This window comes from Polypterus senegalus, chromosome 1, assembly GCF_016835505.1.
Source record: "Polypterus senegalus isolate Bchr_013 chromosome 1, ASM1683550v1, whole genome shotgun sequence".
NCBI classification, from domain to species: Eukaryota; Metazoa; Chordata; class Cladistia; order Polypteriformes; family Polypteridae; genus Polypterus; species Polypterus senegalus.
Genome location: NC_053154.1, coordinates 282,147,872 through 282,165,133, shown reverse-complemented (window position 1 = coordinate 282,165,133; position 17,262 = coordinate 282,147,872). Strand labels below are relative to the sequence as shown.

The 17,262-nt window shown below is 36.9% G+C and overlaps 1 protein-coding gene across 1 annotated transcript in view; it reads left to right on the top strand.

Annotated features, from left to right (window-relative positions):
- The window catches only part of atrnl1b (attractin-like 1b), a 1,075,952-nt gene that overhangs the window by 508,060 nt on the left and 550,630 nt on the right, over nucleotides 1-17,262 (top strand). The window contains exon 21 of the mRNA XM_039775615.1: nucleotides 963-1,015. Coding sequence (XP_039631549.1) covers nucleotides 963-1,015 — 53 coding nt within the window. The remainder of the gene's footprint in view (nucleotides 1-962; nucleotides 1,016-17,262) is intronic.

Sequence of the window (17,262 nt, the reverse complement as noted above, 5' to 3'; positions counted from 1 at the left end):
TTTGTTCTCTTTGTCAAATGAAACTAAATTTATTCTATTGTGGTGGACAAATATGAATTTTATATTCATTAACAGTGCTCCGTATAATTCTAAATGTATTCATTTTCAGCACAGCTGTGAAACATAATATTCACGTTACATTTACTTTGCTAACATGTTTTTGGGACTTGCAAATTGTGAAAGCAGTCGTCGGTCCCTTGATACTGTGTATGCTTTCTTTGCTTGATAAAGCTGCTATATAAATATCGAATGCAAATTTGTTCATTAATTATATCTGTGGCCTGTTAATTATTAACTCTTAAAAAAGCAAACACATAAAAAATGGGAAAAATGTTGTCAAAACGTGCATGTTTAAAAATAATTGAATTGTGGATTCATGCAAAGCAGAGCTTTATGACTGGTGTCCCTTACGTAAAGTTTGATTGTGTCATGTAGCGGTCTATAAATTAATTTTAAAAAATTGAGTAATGGAAACTCCCTATGGAGAATGGCATAATAAGCAATCCACAAATACAGGTTTTCCTTGTGCCCACCGTGTGTGTGTGTATACAGGTGATATATATATATAATTTGTACGGAGTTTTAAAAAATGCTTCTTCTGGCCATCTAAATCCATGGCCTTAATAACTGTACTTATTTAAACAATCAAATAATACAAGAGAAACTGGAGCTGAAGCTTAAATAGAATCTGGTTAAGACTTTGGCTATGAGCAAAAATTTCTAAAGAACTGTTAATAAGAAATACTTGTAAATTATTCTGCATATTTTACTTGCGTGTAAACATTATGTATACTAATCACAATAGAAAATAATCATTTTATCCGATGCCTCCTGTCTCACTAGTGCTTTAGTTAAGGGTACCAGACAGCAAACCACAGGACTGCAGTCTCTAAATGTAGATAATTGTAGGTGAGATGTCTAATGTAAAGCCATTCAAATGTGTTTTTCCTTTTTATTCACAGGTGTGACTCAGAAAACAGATACCTTGGCAATCCACTCAGGGGGACATGTTACTGTGAGTAGATTTCCCATAAGCTCTGCTTTTTCTTTGAAATCCTTTTCTGACAAACAGGCATAGACCTTAGCCCTTCTTGTACACGAGTCTGACAGGTTTTTTGCAAACATTTGTGCTACTAATTTGGCAAAGCCCAGAGTCCTTGGCTGTTAACTATAATAAAGTATACAGTCATGTCAGTCAAATTATTATTTTCTCTCTCCCCCCTGGTTTGTATATATTAAACCAGTGTCACATTACGTGCCTTGTAGTCAGGGGGGCATGTCAGATTTGCTGACCACAGTTGCTGATTTTGTCAGTGGACCATGTCGATTTAAACGACTGAAAATCGCTGACCATGTCATATTTACCGACTGTGTACTGATTATTTGACATGCTTTAAAAAATAGCTAAAATCTGCTTACATTAGAAATTTAAATGGTTGTAGATTTCTTTTTTCAAGAATGATGAAGAAAGGGTCCACTTTAAGTATGGGTATGCCTATGTATGTATATAACAATGTAAAGTTGACTGATTCAACTTTTCGTGTTGATACTTATTAATATAATGCTAATGAACATTCTCCACGCTGCACTTGGCAATAGCATTAAGCAAATGAAGGATGCAGCAGAAGCAACTGACTACACCACTGTCCAATTGGGCGGACAGATTTCTGAAGAAGAGGTCGGTATTCTGAACTGAAAAAAAGTGACGTGAGAATGTTTGAGATGTACAGTGAGGTCTGAAGTGTAGAGTGAAAGTTGTTGAAGTTGAATGGTTAGCAAGTGTGCTATAAACCTCAATAGTCTATGGCTGTGAGCGTAGGTGTGAGAAAGTAGTAGAGGTCAGAAGTGTTTTGCTTGGTTACAGGACAAGGCGGACAGACAGCATTAATTTTAAACTTAACAGGTCACCCAAGACTTACTACATTGTAATATACATGCACGTTTATAGACTTTGAAAGGGGTCTCCCATCTAGCCTCTGAAATCATTTATGTTAATATACGCATCTAATTATTTTTAATGGGAATTCTTCACACAACCTTTTATTTTTTTTTTCTTCCACTTCACCTAGTAGACCAGACTACCCCAAAATTAAAAAATGATCCATTTCATTGCATGGGGCCTCCTCAGTGTGCATCCTTACCAAAAGTCAGAAGGTTCTACAGTAGCAAGCCAAATATGTAAATCAGTAATGAGGTGACACAATAGAAATTCTTAGCATTAACACTAGAATTACCAGAGCCTACGAAAAAACTCGTAATTCCGTCCCACCTTAAACTGCTTCTTAAATCCCTTCACACCTCTCCGCCAGCGTCCTTTGTTCTCTAAATGTGCTGATAAAGAGAAGCTAGGAGCAGCCGGCTATTCCATCCCCCACCAATTTAGAACGTGCACGAACTTCTCTCAGCTCATGCCTTGATTGAGTATCTGGGAGTGAAGTGGAGTTTTAGAGTGGAAATAATAGATCGTTGTTTGGAACACACGCATTTCATGTCTGTTCCGTTTCTACAGTAATCTGTGTCAACACATTGTTAAAACAGAAACTTTTTTTATATTCTAGTAGTAGATGACAAAATGTAGGCATAAACTATATAATGTATGAAGCCTGAAGTCCAAATAGCAAAGAAACATTTTCACAAGAATAACACAATTGCACTTTTATTCAAACATATAACTGCAGAAACAAAAAGCCGCCTTAACATGCGACATTGACACCAGTTTACTATAACTGACTCCGTGGTTCAATAGATACAGCCCCCCTTGAATCAAGGGTCAGGTTCGATCCTGCCCCTCCCTTTTGAGAAGTAAACTGTTCTTAGTCTTACTGTTTTAGAATAAAACATACATTTGATTTCAGTCTGTAACAGCCGGTGCAATTTATGATCTTTGTAAAGGTTAGCTTTTTTTTTATTCACTTTTCACTCTCTCAGTCGCGTTCAGAATCAATCCATACAACCCCATCTGACACGGCTGTTTTCACTAAAGACGCGCTATAGCTCTGCAGTGTACCACGATGCATACTAACCCCCAACCCCGGTTCTGACACACAAGCGCTGGCGAAGCTGCCTTCTTCGTATCTCACCGTCACTTGCTTTTCTTTTTATTCAGTTTTATTGAGTGTTCCTGCTGTATGCTTTTTCTTTTGCACCCCAGGACATGCAGAAGAAAGAATGGTAAAGACCAACTTCGGCGCTATATGCAATCATCAGACACTCCCCATCTGCCCGTGTCGTTCAAACACAGGAACATATATTGGTGTAAAAGTATAACAAAAGTGCACTTTTATTCAAGTGCACTTTTTCCATCGCCTTTTCCTGTAAGAAGCAGTGTACACACTTCTCTCTATGCTGTGGTTTCTATTACACACCTGAAAGAAAGACAATATATGTGAAAATATAATCGCACTAATGCAATATTATTTGAAAGCGAACAGCGTCAGATCGGGTGTGAATTTATGCAGGAACTGGAAATTCTCTGATCGGGACCTTCCCCCAGGGAAGAAAGTACAGTGTCAGGTGCTCATTCAGTGTAATAGAAACCATAGCACAGAGAGGTGTGTACACGGCAACAAGTACACGTGTCGTAAATGTAGGAAGGACGGTCCTTGGGTGTGTGGGAACTGTTAATATTTGAATGTGATGATTTTATATAGCACGGAATGAAAATCTGCACTTCTTAGCATTGCACCATGCAAGATGTCGTATCAATCGCCTACTGTATCTTGCTTTCTTTTTCTTGGTTATACAGGTAGTTTTGAATAAAAGTGCACTTGTTTTGTTTGCGAAATGAAGTGTCTGCGTGCACTTTTCGTGGCATTACACGTGTATTTTTTCAGCATGCCCGTTTGAGCAGTATAAAAGTATTGAAAAGTATAACAAAACAACGGGCAGATGGAGAGTGTCTGATGATTGCATATAGCGCCGAACTTACTGCTCTTTACTATTCTCTCCTCTGCGTGCCCTGGAGTACAAAAGAAACAGAATACAGGCACGCTATAGCTCTGTGCTGTACCACGATGCATACTAACGCCCCCACCGGTTCTGACACACAGGCGCTGGCGAAGCTGCCTTCGTATCTCACCGTCACTTGATTTTCTTTTTATTCAGTTTTATTGAGTGTTCCTGCCAGTCCCCATGTTGCTGTATGCTGGATATGTTCATATGTATTGTCTCTTTCTTTCAGGTGTGTAATAGAAACCACAGCATAGAGAGAAGTGTGTACATTGCTTCTTACAGGAAAAGGCGATGGAAAAAGTGCACTTGAATAAAAGTGCACTTTTGTTATACTTTTACACCAATATATGTTCCTGTGTTTGAGCGACACAGGCAGATGGGGAGTGTCTGATGATTGCATATAGCGCGAAGTTGGTCTTTACCATTCTTTCTTCTGCATGTCCTGGGTGCAAAAGAAAAAGCATACAGCAGGAACACTCAATAAAACTGAATAAAAAGAAAAGCAAGTGACGGTGAGATCTGAAGAAGGCAGCTTCGCCAGCGTTTGTGTGTCAGAACCGGGGGGGGGCGTTAGTATGCATCGTGGTACACTGCAGAGCTATAGCGCGTCTTTAGTGAAAACAGCCGTGTCAGATGGGGTTGTATGGATTGATTCTGAACGCGACTGAGAGAGTGAAAAGTGAATAAAAAAAAAGCTAACCTTTACAAAGATCATAAATTGCACCGGCTGGTACAGACTGAAAACAAATGTATGTTTTATTCTAAAACAGTAAGACTAAGAACAGTTTACTTCTCAAAGGGAGGGCGAGGATCGAACCCGTGACCCTTGATTCCCAAGCGGGGGCTGTATCTATTGAACCACGGAGTCAGTTATAGTAAACTGGTGTCAATGTCGCATGTTAAGGCGGCTTTTTCTTTCTGCAGTTATATGTTTGAATAAAAGTGCAATTGTGTTATTCTTGTGAAAATGTTTCTTTGCTATTTGGACTTCAGGCTTCATACATTATATAGTTTATGCCTACATTTTGTCATCTACTACTAGAATATAAAAAGTTTCTGTTTTAACAATGTGTTGACACAGATTACTGTAGAAACGGAACAGACATGAAATGCGTGTGTTCCAAACAACGATCTATTATTTCACTCTAAAACTCCACTTCACTCCCAGATACTCAATCAAGGCATGAGCTGAGAGAAGTTCGTGCACGTTCTAAATTGGTGGGGGGATGGAATAGCCGGCTTCTCTTTATCAGCACATTTAGAAGACAAAGGGCGCTGGCGGAGAGGTGTGAAGGGATTTAAGAAGCAGTTTAAGGTGGGACGGAATTACGAGTTTTTTCGTAGGCTCTGGTAATTCTAGTGTTAAAATTAATCACAAACTAAATACCACTGCAAAAGTTTTTCATTGTTTGTATCCAGAATTTTGGACAGCTAAGAAGTGCACAATGTTGACATTTATACCGCCTTCATGGTAATGTGTCATGTTGCAACTTTCTGGTGCCATAGGGTTAAGCAACTTCAGACAAACACAATCAAAAATGAGATGGTGGCTTCTCAAGTCAAATATTTTTAGGTCACCTAAATCACCTAACTGATTAAAGGAAAAAAAGTCTTCATAGTCCATAATCCCCACAGAAAAGGGAGATAAAAGGCAACCAAATACTAGACAAAAATTAAAAAGCGTTCTCAATCATAACACACTCAGGGTTGGTTCCTAGCTTGTGCTTGATACTTCTTTCATAACTCTAAATTGAACAAAATTGTTATAGATAATAAAAAATATGCTTGCAACAGAAAGATTTCTTGCGCAATAGAATTGGGTCTAGAGATGGGAAAAGGTTTAAAACTAAATAATCTTGCAAAGTCCCAAACCTACAATGAATATCTTTTGATAAAATAAAGCTCTGATTGCAGTTGTTTCTGCATTAGGTGGGCTCATTCTGACTTTTAAAAAGCATTGAGTAAGTACTTTTGGGAAACAAACTTTGTTTTCAACTAATGTAAAATTAACAACATTTATCAATGTTTATTTTCTAGGATCTAAATTTAACAAGGAAAAATGTTCAACAGCTGCAGATTGTCTGTATTATCATAAATTATTTAACAAAAAAAGTTTCACAAGTGGCACAGTTTCAGATGCTAATTATTAATTCAGCATCTGCACCAGAATGCTTGTTCAGTTTATTTTCAAGTTCCTAGGACCGCTTTGCCATCATATTTTGGAATTGCCTCATTTTTTTATTCATTCTTGAAACAGCACAACTAAAATGTTTATGTTTTTAATGAATTATGTGTTGTATAACTGGGATATTTGAGCTCATGCCCCCAGCCAGTTCTACATTTTTTTTTTTGCAGATGAATGAACTAGTCTTTCTTTTATCTTTAACCAACCTTAAGGAAATACCCTCCTCATCTTGAAAAGCCTTGAAGTCTCTTCCATACTTGTGCTTTTCCTGTCACTGGCTCATGTAAAATCTCCAGAAAGCTCCGCTTTGGATTACCTAAGCAGTCCAATTGCTTGAATGTAAAGCCCAGATGATTCTGTCATAAATAAGAAATAATGTGACAGGACGAGAGAAGAAGTAATATTATATTCTTAAAGGTTCCCTTTTGACCCAGACTAAGTTAATGAAACACATTGCAATATGTGGGACTAAACTTACCCTTGGTTCTACTTTTGCACAAGTACAGTATGTCCAGATGGTGGGTCATATATTGAATAATGGAGATATATTCATCAAAATTAATAAGTGACACTTGTAATGCATTTTTGTTTCAATCTTTTCAGTGGGAGCAAATGTTTTCTCATCACTTTATCAGATGACCAAACAGCAACATTGAAGACCTATGTAAAGTAGCAGAAGTCGAGAAATGAAATAGAGGGTGGCAATGATTTTATTCCAGAAAGCTCATTTGTGTTGAGATGGATTGGATTTAAGAGTTCAGATGTAGAAAAAGTAAGGTATTTCGTAAATTGTGCTCTCAGCACCTTAAATGGCACTCCATCCACTATGCTGAATAAACCAAACTTCAAAACAGCACAAGAGTGCTAAATGGGCAGAATTAACTGCTGTTATTACTTACCATATAGCTAAAGATTTGATCCTTGTCACCAGTGAATACAAATCATGTTTCAAATAGCTGCTTGAGACCATCAACCCCAGATACAGCTTACATCACATTCTTTGCCAAATGTTGTTTTACTTTTTGTTATTGTTTTCTTAAAATCTCAAGAAAACAAAATTTTTGATGTCGGTACTGAAATCGTTGGCCTACGTTGGCTTGTTATAGCTTTACACAAAGTAATACAAAGCAGACATGCAATAAATCGTCCAACATGATTACACTGCTTGGAAAAATGCAAATAGACTTAGATTAGTGTATGTATCACCCGAGTTTTCATTAGTTGCTATCGTCGTTATTATCTGTTATCATGTGTTAGCAAGCTTTCCAGAAGCAAAGGTTACGTTTAATTTTCTGCAGATCTTGAGCACATTATTGTGTTATCTCGAGGAAACAAGCAACACAAAAATAACTAATGATATTGCCTTTAATCAAAACATTATTCTGTTATCTCAAAAAAATAAGATATTGCACGTCCTTTCTCATCTTCTAGATGTTTAGTACTATTGTTAATATTGTATCATGCCTCAGAGCATTCCTGTAACCAGAATATGTAGATAGACTCATCATGTTTCTGGAAAAAAACTTGCATGATAGCTAAAAAGCGAGTATTCCAGATAAGAGTTTGCCTGCACAAAGAAATGGGGTTACTTTTATGTTTTATATATACTTAAAGTCCCCAACCCAGCCCCAATTTTTATAAGTACCTAATAAGAGTTACCAAAAAAAGATATACAATCATCAGTACATCAGTTCATTTGGTCTTGTTCTCAGTTTTTGTTTGCAGGTTTTGTGTGTGCCATTGCTAAGCAAGATTCAGTAATTTAAATATTTCTTAAATACAGTACAGTCTATATTCTCCCTTATCATTGATCCAGTATGTTGAAACTTATTGCATCTTCTGTGAAGTAAAATAAGTTCATTACAATATGTATTAAGTACAAGAGTACATTTTTTCTCGGGCACCTGTTCTCCAGTATTAAAGAAAAACAGGTTGCTTTAAATAAAATATACTAAGAAAACATTACATAATTCCTACCTATAGCGATATGCATTGGTATCAATAAAAGGCTTAAAAATATAAAGATATTGTTTTTGCCATGTTGCCCAAGCCTACTATAACAGCTAAATTTGTCACATTAAAGTATTTTCTTATACTGTTTTGTGTGGAGTAACTGAAAACCAAATCTGCCAAGTAGAAGATCCTTAATGAGATGATGAATGAAAGCATTTCACCGCATACATGACTGATCAAAGGCAGCAACACTTTCATTGTCAGCCAGATTTTCCCATTGCTCATCTCCCATGATACTGTACCTGTCAGTCCCAAACCAGAGCTTATGGGAGGGATATTTCATTGTTTTGTAAAACTATTGTAACTTGTATCAACCAAAAGGTTAATATAAAAGACCCTGGCATACCAGAATCTCATTCTTCTTGCTTTCTCTCCTCCTCTCAACAATGAAATCTCAGCAAACCTGATAAACTGTAATTACATAGAGTAGTTCTGTTAAATGAGGTGAAGCATCTGTTAAACTTTGTCAGAAAAGAAAAAAAAAATAGAAGGTTGAGACCAATATTTAAACTGCTTTCTTTTTGTGAATTTATTTGCAACTCAAGCTCAATAATAATAGCTTAAAAATACATTATAGAAGCAATATGTTAATTTGGCTGTTGTGGACCTCTCAAGCTAAAGTGAGTTTAATGTGGACTCATCAGTAAATCTCATGTTTCTGTATATATTTATCATTTGTAGACCTGCACGATAAAATTATGATTGTACTGTCACCATCACTGTAAGTTACCTGTTTAGGTGGCAGGTCAAATAGAGAGCTACCTTGGCAAAAGTTCAGATATACTGCCATTATAGGGTAATTTCTTTTATCATTCATTGTGACACAGATTCAGTCTTTTTTTAGAGAAATGTGAAATGCTAAAAGTAAGAAAAGGCTGCCAGTATAGGACAGGGCTTTGCGTATTCTGAAATTTTGCCCTCAAGTAAGTGTTTTACAAAGACAGTCCAGCAGACAGATGTTCCTATCATCAAATGCCCCTCAGCATTCTGAATTTGTCAAATTGCTATTTTGTCTCCACATATTATTCCAACTGGCCTTGGCTTCTGTCTCACTTCCATAGGTTTCTATGTACAGATTTGGCACTGAAGATTCTACTTAAAGCATCTTTGAGCACTTGCTATTGTAACCTGACAAATTTACAGACACCCTGATCCGTAAACAGCTTGAAGTCAGCATGTGGCTCATAGTCTCTGTTAGGTTGAATCTGTGTGATTAATTAATTTTTATAAATTTTCTGGACTCCAGATAAATATTGATCATACAATCATAATGGAGCTGAACCACCTACAAAATTAATTTGAACAGTCGAATAAAATCGGGTAAGAGACAAAAATCGTAATTGAGTTTTTTTTAACAGCAGTCTAAATGTAACCTTAGTAGTCTGTAGCAACCTATAGACTCAAACATGGCTTGTATGGACTTTAAACTCTTTTTTTTTACTATCATGAATTTTCTCTAGCATTGTTCCAGGATGGAGCAATGGTGGCCTTTTTGCCATCCTAGAGACAGTACCTCTGCCTGGGCTTTTAGAGCTGGGATTGGTGTTTTTTTTTTCTCTCAACATTATCCTTGGTTCTTCTGCTGTTTGTAATTATTGCTAATACCAAAAGTATTCATAATGTGTATCATTTTGCTAGCAAATGTCAAGTGGCAACATGCATATTTCTGTCAATCTTCAAATAATTCATTACTTGACAGTCCATTATTGTCTGATCGATATTGGCAATAACCCATATATGGGATATTATAATGTACAATAATCTTTATTACTATTATCACTTAAACACCTTTGAGGATACCAGTGTCCAAGTAATAATAAATATAAGATGTTCATTGAAAAAGTTCAATGTCATGAGACATAGAAAAAACACATAGCATTACACAACATTACCATTATATTATTATTAGGAGAGTAGAATAGAGTACAATTATATTATTATTATTTTCATTATTATTATCTGAATCAATAGTTTAGTTTTATTACTCCCATAATGTAATACTGTTTAAAACAATTTACATTTTCAAATAATAAGTACTTCAGATTTTATATGTGTGTGTGTGTGTGTTTGTTTATTTTTATGAAGTCTGCACATTTAGCTGCCAAAATTTCCTTTGGAAATCTGCTGATGGTCATGTAGCCTATATTAATCTAACAAAGAGCATCATGCCTGCCTCTGCAGAAATGCAGGACTGTAGCAGCTTTAGGCTCCCGGGAGACTGCGCCATCCTCCCTGTAATATCTATAGCATTGATAAACTGTTGCTGGGGACCCCTTTGCCATACATGACTAGAATCAGTATTTATCTTAAGTCATGCGCTAGTCACAGAAGAGAATAGACAGTCTCTTATCTATTCATATTCACAGATGCTTTTGCAAGAGCAATCTCCTCAAAGAAGGGGGTATCTATGGGAATAAAAAGTGCTCAATATATTGCAGTGGATTAGGCTTGGCTCTTGCAGTGCACTTTCTTTGGATGATAGAAATCTAAGATTTTGTTCCAATGAACTTAAGGACGCAAGGTTGTGCTGTTTAAGATAAGTTTCAGAAATTTTTTTGACATCCTTACAAGAAAATAAAAGTATACCATGCTTCCCGAGGAAGGGTGTTTTTTGACTCTGAAGATCTTAAATGACATGTGTATCAGCCGTCTGTGAAATGCTGCTGTTGTGTGACTTGCTTAGGTTTTCTTAATGAGACATTTTCATATCTGTCTTGGGGTGTCTTCATTTTTGATATGTTTTCCTTTTGCTTGTATTTGAGGTGCAAAAATAATTTACCCATTGCAGAAACAGTGTTGTGCTTCCTCATCTTTCATTAATATATTCTGCCTTCGTCATCATTATTATCTTTCTGCCCTTCCTAGTGAAGGTTATGGTTGCAACCTACTGGGTTAGCTTCTCTATCCTGTACAGTTTTCTTCCAACCTTACTGGGAAATATATGGTTATTTTAAGAAAAATCAAGTTGTATGAACCCTGCAGCATGTCCTGGTTCTGCCTTTTGTGCCCGTGGAAGTCAAAATGTGATGGGATGTATAGTCGGGAGCTTTTTCAAAGTTGGCCAAGTACATGTAGACAAGATTGACAAACTCCCATGATCCAGGACAAAAACTGAGTTCATTATTCCACTCCCACAGCTGATTTCTCATTGATCCTCTTGAATTAGAAGTTGAAATATTCCACAGTTTCCATTCCAGTACCAGTGCATAAGCCATCGCAACTGGAATGCAAATTTTAGACCCCTTGTTTAAAAATGTGGACTACCACCTGAATACATGAGTCTCAAAGCATTTCTCCTCCCTTCCATGCTAAACTGAAGTGGCACTTTAGCTGAAATAACCCTGCAATACTTTCAGCATTTCAGGTCAGTTCTCACCCCCCTTTGTGGACCAGCTACTATGGAACTTTGTTAACACTACTTCAGCCACAGAGGTGGACCCAGCCCAATGTGTCTTGCACTGTTTCCTTTTGATAAGTACACACCCACTCAACTTTAGGTATTCTTCTCTGTGATCCGTACACGTCTTGATGACATATTCCATTAGGGTCAACTTTTCCCCAGAGCAGTTTGGGTGATGTCCCGCCTCTGCTTCTGCTTCTTGAATTGTTGAATGGCTTGCTGGAAACTCTTTGAGGCCATCTGAAAAATCATTCTCCATGGCCTCAATAAATGCATGGTACTTCTCAGTCACATTGGAGACCCTCCTGCTTACAGTATATTACATAGAAGGTATCTTTCCACAATTTAACAGCTTCCCTTTTACCTCAGCACAACTCTTTACCCATGTACATACAGTAGAAGATACAGTATGTCCTTAGATCAGATGACATATCTACAATGTCAATCATTGATCTTTGGAACTCGGTAAAATAGTGCTCGGTATTTATGTGCAGCAGCTGTTTTCAAAGATGGTGTTTGTTGTAGACAATCCACGAATTGTGCATCAATCTAGTAACAGTTCACATCATGGAATCAGATTAGACAGGCCGTTCCTCCCAATCACGCCACTTTGGGCATCTCTTCATTTCCTCCTGCTCGGAGTACAGAATAAGTATTCGGTGCACTTTTAAGCACAAAATTCAATTTCTGTAAAATGGCTTAATACTCTCAATAGCTTATTGGTACATATATGTAAACACCAAAGTTTTCCACTCAACAAACTAAAGTTGTGGTGCAACAACTGGAGCAAACTCAGATTGTAAATAGTACCCAGAAAGCTACTTATAGGTATTCCCAAACCTGGTTGATGCCTCTTGCTAGGGGCAGCCCAAAAGCCCAGAGCCAGCACTGTGCATAGAGGTCAATATTGGTGTATATCTGGTATTAGACTCAGGTACAAGTTCCATATTATCACAAACAGTCAGTTTTCGTTCTCAATGTTTAGTATGTCAGGGTCTATCGTCACCACCTTAATGATGCTGTTCCTGAACCTCACAGTTAGCCTTGTAAGTGATGAGCCCATGTACTGTAGTGGCTCCATGTTCCTTTTTTGGACTGAGCCTGACTAGGCTTTGTGGTTTATCTGGCTTCCAAGCACTTGTTGATCCAGAACTGGTAAATTTTGGATTGTTGTTTTTTGGCGCCTCGTCTAAACCACTTTGCCATTAGTAACCCTATCAGGAGTATTGATCTCCAGATAAGAAAACTCTTAGGATCATATCAGATAATAAAACTCTTGGATCATCTATTTACAGATAAAATTAGAATTGTTAGGCAAACATGATGATGATGATGATGATGATAATAATAATAATAATGTATATATAAAGCACATTTCATACATTGAATGTAGCTAAAAGTGCTTTACCTTAAAATGTAAATACCTCAAAAATGCATATTGTTACCTGTTTTAATTATATTCAGTATCTATATGTATGCAAACATAACATATACTTTATATATTCTCTTGTGTGTGTATATAATAATAGTAAGGTGAATAATTGAAATAATAAGTAATAAAAAGATTTGTATACAGAATAACTTAAAACTTTTTAAACCAAAACCTTTTACTCTGCAAATGAAATGTGATTGAATCACAGAGTGTAATGTAAAGCCCATTATACACACAAACACACACACACAGACACAAGCCTGACCTTGAGCAGAAACTCATCTTGGTGCCAGCTGCATGGCAGGATACACAGCATCTGAATATATAATGCTGCTTTAATAAATATTCTCCATTACAATCTTACATGGCTACGAGGCACTAGATGGCAGCGTGGCCATGCTATGCCAAATTATGCCAGTTATAGAGCAAACATGAACAAAATGTCTCTGTGAATGTTATACAGGTACATGCGCATACAGGGTATCTGTTTTTGTATTATGAACAATGGAGCAGAAGATGCCTATTGTGACAAAGTCAGTGGGGGCAAAACAGCAAAATGAACACTTGACAGTAGATATCAAGCACTTTGGTAATAAATACTAATTAATTCAAATATCAACATCTGCTCTACAGACCGGGACAACTCAATGGTTCATTTAAAGGAATTTTTTTTTTTTTAAAACTGGCAGGTTCCTCAGCCTCCTTCGTACTTAATTCCTACGCCTGCTCTTTCCTTTTAAGTTTATTAGTTTATAGTAGTTTTCTTATCAATGTAAATGACAGCATTTTAGTGACATTTAGCTTGTCTTTGTGTGCTGACTTTCATGGTAAGACTATCACATAATGTTTTCATAGCAATGATTAGTTTTTTTAACAAATTAAACAAAACATTCACGTATTTCTCCTTTACTTTTTATTTTTATAACAGTCAGCCATAAAGATAATAATGTAAACACTGTCACGGTGTTAGAATCGTATGCAAAGTGAGTTTGTTGAACAGAGCAAGAGTAAGTTATTCCGGGCATGTCGTAAAGTGGTGTCCTGGATCTTTTCCCACTGGTCTGTGCCTTGTAGACCACCCATGGGAGGTTCAAAAGGAGTTTTCTAAATATATACCCAAACTACGTCAGCTGACTTGTTTTGATCTAGAGAAGTAGTGGTTCTATTCTGAGCCCTTTCCTTATTGCTGGGATTCTCATCCTATCATGGAGAGTAAGCCCAGCAACCTCATCTTTGCTCCCATACATTTGATTTCAACAGTTGCGTCACCGCTCACAGCTCCTGACCATAGGTGAGATGAGGATTGTAGACTGATTGATAAAATAATAATTTGTATCATCTGACATAAAGTAGACCTAGCAAACTTTTTTATTTGTAATCCCACACCCCCCTTTACAGTAAGCTTCAAAGCCTTGCTGTAGTAATCACATCAATCAACATTTATTTATATAGCACATATTCATACAAAAAAATGTAGCTCAAAGTGCTTTACAAAATGAATAGAAAAATAGAAGACACAATAAAAAATAAACATAAGTCAACATTAATTAACGTAGAATAAGTAAGGTCCGATGGCCAGGGTGGACAGAAAAAACAAAAAAAACTCCAAAAGCTGGAGAAAAAAAATAAAATCTGTAGGGGTTCCAGACCACGAGACCCAAGAGAGAGTTGGGGTCAGTACGGATTTTAGAGCCACTATGAATAGTTATTGTGATGAATTGAACATACTGTACAGAGTATCAGTATTAAGTTAAAGTGAAATTATGAGAAGGCCATGTTAAAGTAATGTGTTTTCAGCAGTGTTTTAAAGTGCTCTACTGTATTAGCCTGGCGAATTCCTATTGGCAGGCTATTCCAGATTTTAGGTGCATAACAGCAGAAGGCCGCCTCACCACTTTTAAGTTTAGCTTTTGGAATTATAAGAAGACACTCATTTGAAGATCTGAGGTTATGATTTGGAATATAATGTGTCAGGCATTCCGATATATAAGATGGAGCGAGATTATTTAAGGCTTTATAAACCATAAGCAGTATTTTAAAGTCAATCCTGAATGACACAGGCAACCAGTGTAGTGACATCAAAACTGGAGAAATGTGTTCGGATTTTCTTTTACCAGTTAGGATTCTAGCAGCTGCATTCTGCACTCGTTGCAAGTGATTTATGTCTTTTTTGGGTAGTCCTGAGAGGAGTGCGTTACAGTAATCTAGTCTACTGAAAACAAAAGCGTGAATTCATTTCTCAGCATCTTTCAGTGATATAAGAGGTCTAACTTTTGCTATGTTTCTTAAGTGAAAAAATGCTGTCCTAGTGGTCTGATGAATATGCGATTTAAAATTCAGATTACGGTCAACGGTTACCCCTAAGTTTTTTACTTCCGTCTTAACTTTTAATCCTAGTGCATCAAGTTTATTTCTGATAACCTCATTGAATCCATTATTGCCAATTACTAAGATTTCAGTTTTCTCTTTATTTGGTTTGAGAAAATTACTATTCATCCATTCAGAAATACCAGTAAGACATAGTGTTAGTGTATCGAAAGAGTCAGAGTCATCAGGTGCTATTGATAAGTACAGCTGTGTGTCATCAGCATAGCTGTGGTAGCTCACGTTGTAACCTGAGATAATCTGACCTAATGGAAGCATGTAGATTGAGAAGAGCAGCGGACCCAGGATAGAGCCTTGTGGAACACCATATCGGATATCACGTGTCTTTGAGATGTGATTACCACAACTCACAAAGAAGTTTCTACCTGCCAGGTAGGATTCAAACCAATTTAAGACACTGCCAGAGAGGCCCACCCATTGACTAAGGTGATTTCTAAGAATATTGTGATCAATGTTGTCATGCAGCACTCAGATCTAAGAGGATGAGAACAGATAAATGGCCTCTGTCTGCATTCACTCGCAAGTCATTTACTACTTTAACGAGTGCAGTTTCTGTGCTGTGATTTGTTCTGAAACCTGACACATCCTAGTTGGATATATGTCCCTTTTTTGTAAATTGAGATTGCTGTGTTATAACCATTGAAAGTTATCCTGAGGACCATATTCTTTTGTTTTGACTTAATTTAGTTTAGAGTTGTTGGGTGAAACAAATCTCTTATTTGTTTGTTTATTTGTTTGATCAACTTGTTCTGCCACATTTTCGTTATCCAATAGTCAGTACGGCTTGAGTGTCCTGCTTAAAATGATTTATTATTCATATTAAAATAATTCTTTTTTTTTGCAGCAATTATAATAGTAGACCTACTTGTAATCTGCTGCCTTAGTATTCCAGAGTTCAATCTCTGTGTGGAGTCTGCACATTCTTCCCTTGTCAATTTTACTTTTGTGCACCTTGGGTTGATTTTTCTTTTGTTTTTTTAACTATAAGAATGAGCTTGAGTATCTTGTGAGCTCTGCAGTGAAGTGGTGTCCTGTTCAAAGCTGGCTCCTGCTTTATCCTTCAGGCGTATGCAGTGCTCTCTGGCTGGATTTACCAACTGAAGGAATGAATATTTGCAGATTGCCTTCCTGACATGTTTGACTGTAGGACCCAGCATTGCCAGTTTAATCCCCACCTGATTTACTGTGTGTCCTTGAGCTCATATCTTAACCCACCTCTGTCCAATGACAGAAATATAGAAATAATTATACAGTGCTCTATAAATGTGTAAGTCACTTTGCATAAATAAATAAATGTTACTGTAATGGCCGTGACAGAGACAAGATGAAAACTGATATATCAAATAAAGACTGCATGCTTGATTAAATACTGTAGCTTTCTAGAGTGAAATGCATTACAAACATTTACCATAGGCCTGCATACATTTATTTTGAAGTGTCTGCATTCACCATGACTGTGGTGCACTTTTGGCATTCTATTTTACAGAATATGCTGAAACTGGAGACACAAAGTAGCCTCTTGGACTTGCTCCTTCATCAGTGAGAAAAAGCTGAATTCTGTAAAACAAAGAAAATGCTTGGTTACTATTTGGTTAGAAATAAATGAACTCTAACTGTACTGAGATGACAGAACAGTAAGAGCAGCTGTCTGCCTACTCTAAAGGACTGGTTTTAGACCCCAGCTTTGTCCCTGTCTGCATGTAGTTTGCACATTCTATCCTTTTTTTATTCCTCCCATATCTCAGTGACATAAATCAGCCCAGTGTGATTGGCTGGCTTCTGACCCAGGGTTCATTCCTGCCTTGCAACTGTTACTGCTGTGATGAGCTACTCTTCGCCCACCACATTCAGTTAATGGATAGAAGGATGCAATTATATTTTTGCTATATGATTCAT